The 15,616-nt window shown below is 40.0% G+C and overlaps 1 protein-coding gene across 2 annotated transcripts in view; it reads left to right on the forward strand.

The window, feature by feature from the left end:
• The window catches only part of CATSPERB (cation channel sperm associated auxiliary subunit beta), a 161,960-nt gene that overhangs the window by 95,804 nt on the left and 50,540 nt on the right, over nt 1-15,616 (forward strand). For both annotated transcript variants that reach the window (XR_004432343.1, XM_033191569.1), the window contains exons 16-17: nt 1,863-2,017; nt 4,513-4,667. Coding sequence is in view for 1 of the 2 variants with exons in the window: in XM_033191569.1 (XP_033047460.1) it covers nt 1,863-2,017; nt 4,513-4,667 (310 nt within the window). In the remaining variant the exon portion in view is untranslated. The remainder of the gene's footprint in view (nt 1-1,862; nt 2,018-4,512; nt 4,668-15,616) is intronic.

Below are 15,616 nucleotides of genomic sequence, written 5' to 3' on the forward strand. Positions count from 1 at the left end.
TGATTTGCATTGTCTGGGATTACAGGTGCCCACCACCACACCCAGCTAATTTTTGTATTTTTAGTAGAGACGAGGTTTCACCGTGTTGGCCGGGTTGGTGTTGACCTCCTGACCTTAGGTGATCTGCCCACCTCAGCCTCCCAAAGTGTTGGGATTGCAGGCGTGAGCCACTGCTCCCAGCCATTCATGATTTTTTAAACAAACACTTATTAAAGCATGAATAGAATGTAACTTCTTGATTAAGAGTATCTAGGGGGGGAAAGAAGCTATAGCAAATATCCAATCAGATTTTCTAGTAACACACCAAAAGCTTTTGCTATGTCTTCTACCACTACATCTATTCATCATTGTATTGGAGGGCTGAATTAGTCTAGAGAAGCAAGAACAATATATTAGAAGTGTAAAGTTGGAGAGGAAGGAGCCCAGCTATTCCTGTAACAGATTATCTAATTGTGGAGATAGACAACTTCAGGCTCGTGTAGCTGGAGCAGAGTAAGCATTGCAGGAAGTCATAGAAGATAAGGTCAGAGAGTTACTGGAATTCAGACCACGGTGGCCCTTGGAGGGCATTGCAAGGACTTTGACTCTTACTGAGAGAGAGGTTGAAGCCATGGAGAGTTTTGATAAGGGGAGTGATGAAGTGACTTAACATTTTGAAAGTGTTACTTTGGATGCTTTTTTGAGAATAGACTGAAGGGAGCTATGGGCAGAATCACGGAGACCAATTAGGAGGCACAAGAGAGATGACAGTGGCTTGTACAGGGTGATAGTGGTGACAGAGGTGAGAAGTGGCTGGAGTCTATATATATTATGAGGCTTGAGTAAATAGGATTTCTGATGGATTCGATACAGGGTATGCGAGACAGAGGAATTAAGAATGACACTGAGGTTTTTGGGCTGAGCAGCAGCAATAATGCAGCTGCCATTAATGAAGGTGAGGAAGGCTGGGGCTGGAGGAGGTTTGCGTGAGGATCAGGAGCTCAGTCTGGAAATGAGTTCACTTTGAGAGGCCCAACCAACATCAAACGAAGCTGTTGGAAGGCAGTTAGCTATGTAAGCCTAGACTTCAGGGAAGAGCACTAGATGGTAGACTTAAATTTGGGAATTATCTATCTAAATATGGATTTAAAATCCTGAAACTGTATGAGATCTCCAAAGATAGTGAGAGAAGAAATCTAAAAACTGAGTCCTGGACGCTCCAATGTGTAGAATGAACTAGGAGAGCCTGAGCTAACTGGGTGGGTTTGGGTGAGACACAGTGTGCAGAAATTAGCCTTTTTCATCCTGAGCCATGATCTTTCACTCTAGCTCCTTCCAAGGGAGGGGACCCTGTCTCAGGACCAGTGTCTGCTTGGCTAAGTGAATGCTGTGGCATCATCTGATTACTGACAGTGCCTCTCAATGTGGCGCCCTAAGGATGAGAGAACCACAGCGAACCCAGTTTGGTTCAACGTATTAATCCTAGTATAACTTAATAACTAATGTCTACTGATGATTCCCCTTGCCTTCCTAAGGCATTTTCTCACTGCTTTTTACCTCTTCAGGAATCTGATTTGCTGGTAATAGGAAGAGAAACCACTGCTAGAGAGACCTAACTTCTTTTACTCTAGATCTCTTAATTAAACATTCCCTCTGTTTGTTTCTTCCCCTACGTCAGTGAACAGATTCTGTAGTGACGCAGAGTCTGGTAACGACTTCCCAGGGACTTAACAAAAACTAACACGCATTTTCCTAATTCAGGAGTCTCAGGGTCCTACTTCCACCTCTTAGTTTAAATGAAGGTGTCTTTACAAGGTATGATATTAATGTTTTTCGACTTCTATTATATCAGTATCAAGACACTTCTCTTTATTTCCTAATAGGAATGGGAAGACACGGTGCAGTTGGAAGTGTTACTGAGAGAATTTTCACATTATATTATGATCACTTGGGATTCCTACATAAGCTGACTCCGGGTCGCTTTGAAGCTAGTGGACCACCCACAGCCTTTGGAAATTCTAGAAATCTTTTTGGACAGGTAAGTATATAATGCATTGAAACAGTTTGCCTTATTTTAAGAATAGAGCCACATTTGATACACAGAATAAGGGGAAAATGGGAAAGTATTTTCCTTGGGACAAACTCATTAATGCAGTTTGCTCTATTTAACTAAAGGAAGAATCTCCACGTGCCACAAACATCTCCAAATCTTCTTCCAAGTCCCATATGGGGTTATATAGCTTCAATTCCACCTAGAATATCTTCATGTAAATATCTTCACAACACAACAACACTAGACATTCTAACCCAGAACCATTACTCCCAACCCAGGCCAAGGTAGGGATGATTCTCTACCTCCTAAAGTTGGCCCTGGAAAATCATGGGTTGTGAGGCCAGGCACCGTGGCTCATGCCTGTAATCCTAGCATTGTGGGAGGCTGAGGTGGGTAGATTGCTTCAGCCCAGGAGTTGGAGACTAGCCTGGGCAACAAGGTGAAACCCCAGCTCTACAAAAGAATTCAAAAATTAGCCTGGTGTGGTGGCATTCTTCTGTAGTTCCAGCTTCTTGGGAGGCTGAGGCGGGAGGATCACTTGAACCTGGGAAGTTGAGGCTGAAGTGAACTGCGATCGTGCTGCTGAAGTGAGCTGTGATCGTGCCACTGAACTCCAGCCTGGGCAAAAGAGCAAGACCCTACCTCAAAACAAAAAAAAAAGGGAACATGAGCTGTGGTCTACTTTTCTTCTTTCCTATTAACCCTGCCCCCGGTTTCTTCTTTTTCTAGTGACAACATAAAAAGGAGTTATCTTCTTTACAGATGACACTTGATACAGGTTTTTATAATAGTTTAATGTGTAATATGCTACTTGTGAAGGTAGCTCATCCTTGGGCACCAGTTACAAAACTGGACACTCTCAAACCATGAGCAAATTATCAAATATTTTTGACTGGGGTTAGTAAAACCTGCCCTTTGACTTCAAGGAAATGGAACAAAAGATGAATCTGATTTTAACAGATCATTCCAATTGCCAGGCCAAAGCTGCAGTTGAGAGGATGATGTTTAGCTTCCCCTCTCCCCACCCTGCATAGAGAATGAGGGCGGGAACTTCCATGGGAGAGTGAAGATGCCACATGTGACGCCCTATGTCTTTGCCCAAGTCTGGGGTGTGGATTCTGCATTTATACAAAGTGAATGATGTGGGCAGGAGCATATAACTAACCAAAAAAAAGCATTTACCTCCATTTTTCACCAACTTCACAATTTGTAGAAAGTGTCTTAGTTCCCTTATGTGAAAGTTTAAATTATTAAAAGAAAAAAAAAAAAACCTACAGGTATTTGTATACTTAGGACAAGTTTGATGAAGCCATACTCAACAATATCACTTCCCTCTCCACAAACTATGCATGCATTCTCTCTGGATAAAAATAATCATTGCCTCTTATTACAGTGTTGGAGCTCTTAATCTTTATAACAACTATTTATTTGTATTTCACTTATGAAGAAAGTGAGGGACAGACAGGCTGGTTAGTTATTGGGATTAGACATCTATCCTAGGCAACTGGCTCCGGGGTCTGTGCTCTTAGCCACACTGCTGCCTTTCATTGGATTTACATACACTTTCCCTAGGAAACACTTGCCACTCCCAGGCTACAGTGTCATATAGAATTCTAAAGATGTTTAGCCATTTCAGTGATTTTCAAGAGTCCTCAAGCCATTTGGCTCAGTCCCACATTTATTTTCCTGGCATCTATTTCCCCTTTCTCCTCAGTGCATTCCCAAAATTCAGTAACTAGGGAAAAAGGCATGACAGAAGATGAGTCTTGGAGGCACTATGGGACGGATGCGTCCCCAACCAGTCTGCATAATCTACTACCCACACTATGTCTCATAGCAACAAAGTCAACCCCAGCAGCCCCTTTGGGGATGGTCCTTACCTCTCTTCTCTCTCCTAAAAGTTCTCCAAGCAGGACAGGGTCAGGATTAGAGAAAGGTGTGTTGAAAAGAAAGACCTATAAATCAGAAATCTAGGCCAGAAGTGCCTGGGTAGACTGCAAGGGGAGATCTGTGAGTCAAGAAAGGAGAACGGCTTATGCTGCCAGTTGGGAGACTCAGACAGCAGCTGTCCAGAGTCTCTAGCATGAGATCAGGAGCAGCAAGTGAGGACAGGGATTTCACGGGCCCTTTCCTAAATAAAACTTCAAATAAGAACCCAGTTCTAAACTCTGCATCTCCAGGCTCCTCACACACCCGCAATGTGAGTCAAGTTTCCATGTACCCTTTCACTCCAACCATCCACGAAGGGCATAGGAATCTTACACCAAATCTTAGTCACAGAACTTCCATTCCTCCTTAACAGGAAAATACATCTTCCCTTGCACACACGTAGATGTTCCAACAAAACATGTTGACGTATTTCTCCAATTGATAAGTATACCAGTATTGTTTTAATGTGAACTGGAAATAAATCTGTGACTTGAATTTTGTCATAATTGAAGTATAAAGTAGCTTAAATATAATATTTTATCTGTTTCCAGCCTCCAGATATGGGCTTTGAGACTGCGCTTGCCCCACAGCACACCACTTTAGATGAAATTATCTTTTTTGCATATGTACCTGAGAACGAACCACAGGAAACGATCTACAGCAAGAAGTTCAACAATATACACTACGGAAAAGTGATACACTCTGGGTAGTGATTTGCATTTATTTAGATGGTATATTGGTTTCTAGAAGCTACTTTTTAAATTTTTTGAAATAGGGTCTTGCTCTATCATCCAGGCTGGAGTACAGTAGTGCGATGACAGCTTACTGCAGCCTCAACCTCCCAGGCTCAAGCAGTGCTCTGGCCCCAGCCTCCAGAATAGCTGGGACTGCAGGCACACACCACCACACCCGGCTAAGTTTTGTACTTTTTGTAGAGATGGGGTTTCACCATGTTGTCCGGGCTGGTCTCAAACTCCTGAACTCAAGGGATTCACCCACCTCAGCTTCCCAAACTGATGAGGTTACAAGTGTGAGCCACTTACCTGGCCAACAGATCTAAATTTTGGACCTACTTTTTTGAATAATTTTCTTGGTCAAATAGAGTAAGTCTTTTTTTGACACCCCACAAGGCCAAATACATTTATAGACTCCAAGATGCCTTGCATGATGCCCCAATTTTAGAAACCTAGGACCATTTATATCAGCACCATCAGGCCAAGCTATAGAAATGTGTTTCTTGAGTATCAGAAATATTCTGGACTACACTGGATACTTCCTATCCACTGAGTTTACTCACATGACAATTCTTGTATATCCTAGAGACTAACACGTTTAATGTAGTGGAGACTATCTTTTATGAAATATTGCATGGAACAATATACAGAATTCTCAGAAATGCTTACTTCTAAGGTATCAGTAAAAGTCAATAACCCTTCAAGGCCTAATAACTCTTATTCAGAATATGAATTCTGGCTAGGTGCCATGGCTCACACCTGTAATCCCAGCACTTTGGGAGGCCAAGGCCAGCAGATCAGTTGACGCCAGGAGTTGGAGACCAGCCTGACCAACATGGTGAACCCCATCTCTACTAAAAATAAAAAAATTAGCCAGGTGTGGTGGCTCACATATGTAATGCCAGCTACTGGGAAGACTGAGGCACAATAGTTGCTTGAACCCAGGAGGCCGAGGTTGCAGCAAGCCAAGGTTGCGCCACTGCACTCCAGCCTGAGTGAGTGAGACTCTGTCTCAAAAAAAGAATATGAATTATATAACCCCCAAATCTACCAACTAAAACAGAAGCAATTTCAACAATTTCAGATTACCAGAAACTCACTGCTATGGTCTAAATATCTGTTTTCCCCAAAAATTCATGTGGAAATCCTAACCCTCAAGGTGGTAGTATTAGGAGGTAGGGCCGTTGGTAGGTATCTAGGTCATGAAGACTCTGCCCTCATGAATGTAATTAGTGCCCTTATGAATGAGACCCCAGAGAGCTAGCTAGACCCTTCCACCACTGGAAGGACTGAAGGACAGAGCCAGCTAGGCCCTTCCATCGTGGAAGGACACACATAGAAGACACCATCTATAAACCAGAAAGTGAACCCTCACCAGATACCAAATCTGCTGGCACCTTGATCTCAGACTTTCCAGCCTCTAGGGCTGTCAGAAATAAATTTCTGCTGTTTATAGGCTACCTGGTTTATGCTATTTTGTTATAGCAGCCCAGATAGACTAAGATATTCACCTTGTCTCAAAGTGGTGGGCTCTATTCTTACACCAGGTTGGAATCTGTATATTACATGTGTTTGGGGCTGTCAGTACGTATCTTGTCCCACAGCTAACAATACCTTGCACCGTGAGGCAGCTCACTCAGAAGCGGAGGTGAACATGGGAATTAGACCTACCATAACAAACATCAGCAATATTTTTTCTTATGAGGATTGTATAAATTTTGTCTCTAACAAAAGTGTCAGTAATCTCTAGAATTGTTTTTTGCTCTAGGTGGATCTTGTATGTGTTATGTTCCAAATCAGCCAGTTTATGTTTATGTAGGTGTTTTTCTATAGAAAACCTACAGAATCACTTTTCAATCTTTTAATATTAATATGATTAATATTATACCAATGTTAATCTTAATTTGTTATATTCTAATTATTTTTAAAAGCATATGGTCATTCTCTTAAGAATCAGAGTATTTAAAAACCAGAACAGCACAATTTGTGATAAGATTCAGTAACTTTGCTCTGTTTGCACAGAAACTAGGGAATGGGTATCTTCAAGGCAGGAAATATGAGCAAAGCCAGGGTCAGAGACCTGGATAGCAAGTGGAACTTCAACTAGGGAGGTGAGGAATTTGGGAACCCAGTGTTCTCAGGTCCGCAGGAGGCCAAACCAGTTATCTAGATAGTCAGGACATAAGGCAGTGAACCATTCACTCACTCCACCAATCAACATTTAACACTGACTACCAGCAAGGCACTGTGGCGGGTGCTGCAACAGAGTGGTGAGCATGACGTTCAAGCATCTCAGTCCATGAGCTTGTATTCTAGCCCCAGAAGCAGACAAGTATGTAATTACAGTTGACTAAGTCTACAAAAGGGGAGTATACAGCATCTAGAGAGTTTTTTCCTGGGGCTTGAGCTCTTGTTTGGAGAATCCTAGATTTCTCCTGGAATAACACCCAAGTTCCTTACTGGAATTCAAAAAGCCCCACTGACCTGGCTCCACTCTCTTTAGTGACCTCTTTGCTTTGTTCACTGCAGTGAAGTCACTCTGGTTTTCCTTTGGTTTCTGTAACACATCCTGCTCCTTTTGGCCTAGAGGCCTTTGAGCATGCTGTTCCTCTTACTTGGAATCTTCCCCCAACCACCACTCTCTTCCTTCATCCTTGTTCTTCTGGTCTTTTCTTAGGCTTCAGAGTTTGGGTGAAAGAAGAAAGGTGAGGTAAAGAGACAAGAAGTCCTCCTGTTGGAGACTTCCAGAGTCTTTGGTTATAGGCAATGCTACCCTTGCCACTAGTGACAACTACCCCCGCCCTGCCAGCCCTTGGAATTCTATCACTGTGTTGGGGTCCCTTCACTCTTTCAGCAGTCCTTCTGGGCAGCATTTTTTTTTCTTTCCTGCCTCCCCTCCACCCCCACATGACCCTTCTCCCCCAGAGACAAGCATTGTCTTGGATTTTATGTTAACATCTTTTAAAGTTTTGCTTTAGAGCATTAACACCAGTTTTATGAAATGTATGACTTGCCTTTTTCATATAACATTATGCTTTTGAAATTACTCCATATTGGTATGTGGTCTGTAATTCACTCACATGAATATGCTACAATTTATGTAGCTATTCTCCTATATTGTTTTGGAATCATGTCAAACTTTTCCTTCCTTCCTTCCTTTCTTTCTCTTTCCTTCTTTTGACAGGGTCTCCTTCTGTCACCCATGCTGGAGTGCAGTGGTACAATAATGACTCACTGCAGCTTTGACTTCCCTGGCTCAAGTGATCCTCCTACATCGGCCTCCTGAGTATCTGGGACTACAGGCACGCACATGCCACCATGCCCAGCCAGTTTTTGGGGTTTTTTGTTTTTTTTTTTTTTTTTTTTTGTAGAGATGGGGTTTTGCCATGTTGTCCAGGCTGGCCTTGAACTCCTGGACTCAAGTTATCTGCCCACCTTGGCTGTCCAAAGTGCTAGGATTACAGGGGTGAGCGACCCCGCCTGGCTTTTCAATTTTACCTATGTAGAATTGATGTGTCTAGTGTGAAGTGGGAATCCAGTTTTTCCTTTTTTTTTTTTCATGTGGGTAATCTATTGTCCATACAAGCCCCTCCTTTCCCCCACTGATCTACAGCACTGCCCTGTGATATATCCTGGTCCCATATATGCATAGGTCTGCTCCTGTCCTCTCTCCTATTTCACTGGTGTATTTGTCTTCTCCATGACACACTGACTAAATGACTCTAATTATGAAACACGTGTGAATAACCCCCTCCCTCTGCCTTTTCTTGGCTTTTGGTCTTGCATTTATATGTTAGACTCAGCTTGTCAAGTTCCATTAAGGAAAATAAAAACCCCCAAACCTGGTAATGGAAATTACCTCTTGCAACCAAACTCTGCCTTATATCACTGTTAGATAGATCTTGGGTGGGAATTTCGTGCTCTTCCTCTAGCAGTAAGATAATTGTTAGTTCTTGTAGAATTTTAGGACCAAGACAGTTTCCTGATTCTTCTTAAGGGATAGAAGTTATTGTTTCCTCCTTCCCTCCTCTGCCACATGTCTTTCCCTGGGCCCTGTGGGTGAGTGGACCCTTACTTCTTCTCTGACAGTAGGCAAAAGTGTTTGCTTCATAAGGAAAAAGGATGAGGGAGGGAGGGAGGCAGGACTTCTGTACCAGCACCCTCCTGACATCCCCTAACCCTCAGCCACTGATCAGCTCTTTTGAGGCCTGTGTGCAAAAGTATCTAATGCCCAACCTTCTGTGGTTTAAGGCTTTTACTTCCTATGAGAGAAGGTTCAGGGAAGTAGGTGATGCTTCCGGTCTGTTTCCTCCCAACCTCTGATACCCACAAACTACCTGTACCACCAGTGGTGGCTGTCTCTGGTCTATGGTCCTGCCCCAGTCCTTGCCACGAGCCTTCAAGGGAAGCCAGTGAAGTCTGCAAGTGAATACAGACTCCCATTTGTCAGGTGCCCAAGCACTTCCAGACTCACATGCTAGCACATACCTGACCTTTGGCCCTTTTTTACAACTTCAGCTAACTCTTACTTGCTTGTGTTGAGGTCAGCACTGTTTCTCCTTCCCATGTTCTTCCACAGGTGACACTGTCCTGGTGTTCAATCTCTCCCTGGAATGGCTTATTGCTCTGGGTTTCAGGTTAGTTGGTTATCTTGTGACCTTAGTTCGCTGACAAGCTAGAGAAAAGTCATGACTTTGTACTTTATCTACTTTTTGTTTTGTTTTCTTGTTCGAGAGCATCTTTCTGCATTTAAAGCAAAAGCAGAAGTCTTGTGATTGCCTTTTGTAGAGTAATCTTATATTTTTCAAATTTGCTAAATTCTTTTAATAATTCTAGTACTTTTTCTACATATTATCTTGGGTTTTACAGTAGAGGTAAATTTTTAATTTTTTTTTAAGTTTCAATAGCTTTAAGGGTACAAGCGAATTTTGGTTACATGGGTGAATTGTGTAATGGTGAAGTCTGGATTTTTGGTGTACCCATCACCCAAGTAGTGTACATTGTACCAATAAGTAGTTTTTCCTCTCTCACCCCTCCCACCCTCCCTTCTTCTGAGCCTCCAATATCCACTATACCACTCTGTATGCCTTTGCATACCCATGGCTTAGCTCCTACTTGTAAGTGAGAACATGCAGTGTTTGGATTTTCTGTTCCAAAGTTACTTCACTGAGGTTAATGGCCTTCATTTCCATCCAAGTTGCTGCAAAAGGCATTATTTCATTATTTTGTATGGCTGAGTAGTAGTCCACGGTATATATATACACCACATTTTTTTAATCCACTCATCAGTTTATGGCACTTGGGTTGACTCCATATCTTTGCAAATGTGAATTATGTTGCAATAAGCATACGTGTTCAGGTGTCTGTTTTTATATAATGACTTATTTTCCTTTGGGTAGATAACCAGTAGTGGGATTGCTGGATTGACTGGTAAATCTATTTTTAGCTCTTTGAGAAATTTCCATACTGTATAAATATTTTTAAGTAGATAATCATATTACCTGCCAGTACAATTGATCCTTGAACAACATGGCTTTGAACTGTGCAGGTCCACTTATACATGGAATTTTTTCTGCCTCTGTCACCCCTGAGTCAGTAAGGCCTCCTCAGCCTACTCAAGAAGATGACTAGAATGAAGATCTTTATGATGATCCATTCCACTTAAGAAATAATAAATGTATTTTCCCTTTCTTACGATTTTTTTAATAACATTTTTTCCCATAGCTTACTTTATCGTAAGAATACAGCATGTAAGACATATAACATACAAAGTATGTGTTAATCAACTGTTTATGTTATTGGTAAGACTTCCAGTCAACAACAGCCTACTTGTAGTTAAATTTGGGGGGAATTAAAAGTAATATGTGAATTTTCATCTGCACAGGAGGTTGGCATCCCTAACCTCTGCATTGTTCAAGGGTCAACTATAATTTTTTTTGTTTTTTCCTTAACATTTCTTAGCATATTATAGCTTTTTCCTGTTATAGTGTCTGGGACCTCCAATATTTTGTTAAATATAAGATAATGGAATTATTGTTGCTTCTGACTATATATAATATAGATATGGATATATCTATATATATAGATATAGATATATAGATATCTATATATAGATATATATATCTTCATATATATAAAGCATTTCATAGTTTTCTTAAACCCTTTATAATTTAAATAAACTTATCTATTTTTCTAGTTTAAGAGATTTAGACTTTGGGATTTTAATTATTATTTCTCCTGTATCTATTGAGCTTATCTGTAGAATTTTTCCCTTTAACTTTTTATTTAATGTTGTAAATTATATTGTGGGTTTAATGTTGAACCAACCTTAAAGTGCTGGAATACACCTATCTTTGACATTGTGTATTATCTATTTACATACATTTCTGAACTCTGTTTGCTAATATTTAGGATTTAAACATCTATGTTCTTGTGGAAAGTTTGCCTGTAATTTTTCTTTCTCATATTGTCCTTCTGTGGTTCTGTTAACAAGATTATACTAGCTTCATAGACAATTGTTTATTACTATTATTATTATTATTATTTTCTGGAAGAGTTTAAGACTGGAATATTTTGTTCCTTGAAAATTTGTTTTTTGAAATTGTTTGAAACTTACTTTATGGCCTAGGACTAGGCCATTCATTATGGTCAATTTCAGTAAATATTTTGTATGGGAGGCAAAATTTTACATCTATCCTCTTAGGGTGTTTTGGCTGGGCCTGAGAATTAAACTGACATAAGACAGAGTAACAGGAGAAAAGCATACACATTTATTTAATGTAAGTTTTATGTGACACAGGAGTCCTCCTAAAGAAATGAAGACCCCTGAAGAAGCAGTTAGAGTTGAACATGTATATACTAGGTTGAACAAAAAGCAGTAAATTGTGAAAATGTGACAAGGCAAGGGGGCTTGGTATAGGGTAGTTAACTGTGGAGAAGTGGCTAGGAAGATAAGGGTTGGTCTAACAAGGTCTATTTGTACAGATTTCTCTTGGCTTTGACTCCCCAACTCTACTAATAAAAACAATGTCCTTCTCCAGGTGCAAGGAGGACACCTTCCCCATGGGAGTTTTATTTCCTGCCTTTAGGTAGGTCAGAGTGTCCTTCCTGTGTTTGCTGGTGTGTGTGTGTGTGTGTGTGTGTGTGTGTATGTATGTGTGTGTGTGTGTGTGTGTGTGTTTTAAGTGACTTTAACTCAATCAGTGGGCTAGAGCAGATGTTTTGGGGTGTTGTGTTCTGAATGCTTTCCTATTGCGTGCAGTATTAATATTTATTTGTTAGATTAATCCTGTTCCTTGTGATATTGCAATTTTCTGTATCCTTAATGATTTTTTTTTCTGCTTGATCTGTCAATTATTGAGAGAGTTGTATTAAACCTTTCTAATGTGTGTACTGGGTTTGTCCATTTTTAAATTATAATTGTGTCAGTTTACCTTGTATATTTTGAGATTGTTATTAGGTACATATAAGTTTAGAATTGTTACCTCTTCGTGATTGGTTGAACATTTTGTTGGTATTTAGTGACTATTTTTATCATTATAATACTTTTTTGCATGACTGTGGTGTTTTATTATGCTTTTTTTAACCATTTTAAAGTGTACCATTCTGTAGCATTAAATTCATTCACATTGTTGTACAACCATTATCACCATCCATCTCTAGAATTTCTCATCTTCCCCAACTGAAACTTTGTACCCATTAAATAATAATTCCTCATTTTCATCTCCCACTGGCAACCACCATTCTCCTTTTTGTCTCTATGAATTTGACTACTCTAGGTACCTTCTGTAAGTGGAATCATATAATATTTGTCCTTTAGTGACAGGTTTATTTCACTTAGCATAATGTCTGCAAGATTTATGCATGTTGTAGCATGTGACAGGATCTCCTTTCTTTTGAAAGCTGAGTGATATGCATATATATATTCCACATTTGGTTTTTCCATTCATCTATTGATGAACACTTGGGATGCTACCACCTGTTGGGTAGTATAAATAATGATGCTATGTGCCTGGGTATACAAATATTTGTTCGAGTCCCTGCTTTCAAGTCTTTTTAGCATATACCCAGAAGTAGAATTGCTGCATCATATGATTCTATGTTTAATATTTTGAGGAACCACTATACCATATTCCACAGCTGTACCATTTTACATTCCCACCAGTAATGTACAGGTGTTCAGATTTCTCCATATCCTGGCCAATGCTTGTTATTTTCTCTGTTTTTTATCATAGCCATCCTAATGGATATGAGATGGTATCTCACTGTGATTTTGACTTCCATTTCCTTAATTATTCATGATGTGGCTCATCTTTTCATGTGCTTATTGGCCATTCATGTGTCTTCTTTGTAGAAATGTCTATTCAAATCCTTTGCTCATTTTTAAATCAGGGTTTTTTTGTTACGAGTTTCAATGTTTTATTTTTGTTTGTAGCTTTTTTTGTTATTGATACATGGCACCAGCCTTCTTTGGATAATATTTTTGTGGTATACTATTTCAATCCTTTAACTTTCACCTGCTTTGTATATCTGTCATAAAAGACATAAATGGATTTTGTGGTTTTAGCCAATTTAACAATTTCTGTCCTTTAGCTGGAGAGTTTCGTTTAACTACATTTATTATTTTTACTAATATATTTGTCTTCATTCCTACTATCTTCTTTTGTACTTTCTATTTGTCCCACTTTTTCTATGTTTCATTTTTGTCTTCTCTTCTTGTTTACCTTATTTTAAGGTTCTTTTTTCTCCTCTTTCCATTCTTTTCTTCTTCTACTTGATTAGGACTTCTACACTCTTTTATTTTGCTTTTTAGTGCTACCCAAGATTTTTACATGTGTGTTAACTTAAAAGTCTAAAGTTAATTAATAACTTTATCTCTTTCCCACTCCATCTGTAATCATTAAGCTCTGGGTATCTAGGCAGTATCTACCCTTTATATTTCTCAGGAATGAGTCCAATTCTGGTCCCTCTGCTCCTCAAACCTCAGAAGATGTATTATAGTTTCTAAGGTGGTCCCCTTGAAGAAATCCCTCTTGGCTTTTTTTTTTTGAGACGGAATTTTGCTCTTGTTGCCCAGGCTGGAATGCAATGGCACGATCTCGGCTCAGCAACCTCTACCTCCTGGGTTCAAGCGATTCTCCTGCCTCAGACTCCCGAGTAACTGGGATTACAAGCATGCGCCAGCATGCCCAGCTAATTTTGTATCTTTAGTAGAGATGGGATTTCTCCATGTTGGTCAGGCTGGTCTCAAACTCTGACCTCAGGTGATCTGCCCTCCTCGGCCTCCCAAAGTGCTGGGATTACAGGTGTGAGCCACCGCGCCCGGCTGCCTCTTGGCTTTTTTGTGAGAGAGGCACTTATCTTTCTACATGTAGGGTGGCATGGAGATGAGAGGTGAGATGCACAATACACCATTACTACTTCCTTCTTTAAGTTCTTCACCTCTCATTTATCTTAAAATATCTAACTTTTGTTTAGAATGTCACTCTGACTGTGATATAGAGAATGAATTGGAGGGTAACAATTATGGATGCACTTAGGTCATTTAGAAGGCTTTTGCAGTAGCCTAGGCCAAAATTTTTGATGTTTTAGTCTAAGATATTGATGGTAGAAATTGAGGGGAATGAATGGACTGAGAGATACATGGGAACAGACTCACCAGGACAATGGAGTAGAGCAATTTTCATCACTTTACTTCATTGTCTGTCTCTGTGCCTTAAAAAAACATAACTGTTCTTGCCTTCTATTTACTGAATCCAGCTACATGTGATCTTATTATGGTGATGCTGTCTGAGATTCTTACACTGTGCTTAAGAGGACAGGTACTTGAGGTAGACAGACTATGGATGAGGAATCAGGCAGTATGGGAATGGCAAATGGTAGACTTGGAATTCAGAAGAGAGTTTGAAGAATAAGAATCAAGAACTAATGTTAGATGATGGAAAAGAAGGGATTCTGAACATTATCAATGAATCTGAATCATGGAGGCCAAAAGGCTTGCAAAATCTCAACAAAGGTATAGGCTACCACCTACAATGAGATGTTAGGTACTGAATCAAAATCCTTTCACAGTAGGAGTTGATTAAATATACACAGATAAACGACACTATCTGATTGGTAACAAGGGAAGTATAGTCATTGCACAAATGGTGAAATATTTGAGAAGGAACTTCTGTCATCTTGTAACAAGGTCAGGTGTTCTTAAGAATCTTCACAAAATCTTTTATTTATTTATTTATTTATTTATTTTTTTGAGATGAAGTTTTGCTCTTGTTGCCCAGGCTGGAGTGCAATGGCATGGTCTCAGCTCATTGTAACCTCTGCCTCCTAGGTTCAAGCGATTCTCCTGCCTCAACTTCCCAAGTAGCTGGGATTACAGGCGCCTGCCACCACGCCTGACTAATTTTTTTATATAGTTAGTAGAGATGGGGTTTCACCATGTTGACCAGGCTGGTCTTGAACTTTGGACTTCAGGTGATCCACCCACCTCAGCCTCCCAAAGTTCTGGGATTACAGGTGTTAGCCACCACACCTGGCCCTGAATCTTCACAAAATCTTAAAAGTGATGACTTAATGTCCATGTTTTTATTAAATCACTCAGAAGGAATGTATCATCAACACACAAAGGTTTCAGTAAAGCTCTTCATTCAATGAATATTTTAGTGCCTATTACATATCAAGTCTTGTGCTAGGCACTGGGAATATAGTGGTAAACAAGATAGACAAGGCTCTTCCCTGCATGGAGATGACATTCTAAAAACAGATACAGGTGATAAACAGGTAAACCAAAACAAATTCATATCTAATATGTGCTTTGAAGAAAGTAAATATGGTGACAGAGGGAGTGAGAAGGGTAAGCAAAGACCCAAGAACAGAGAGCAGAGAGCCAATGAAAGCTTTCCAGGCTAAAGAAGTTGCATAC

The sequence above is a fragment of the Trachypithecus francoisi genome, unplaced genomic scaffold, assembly GCF_009764315.1.
Source record: "Trachypithecus francoisi isolate TF-2019V2 unplaced genomic scaffold, Tfra_2.0 Lachesis_group3, whole genome shotgun sequence".
NCBI lineage: Eukaryota > Metazoa > Chordata > Mammalia > Primates > Cercopithecidae > Trachypithecus > Trachypithecus francoisi.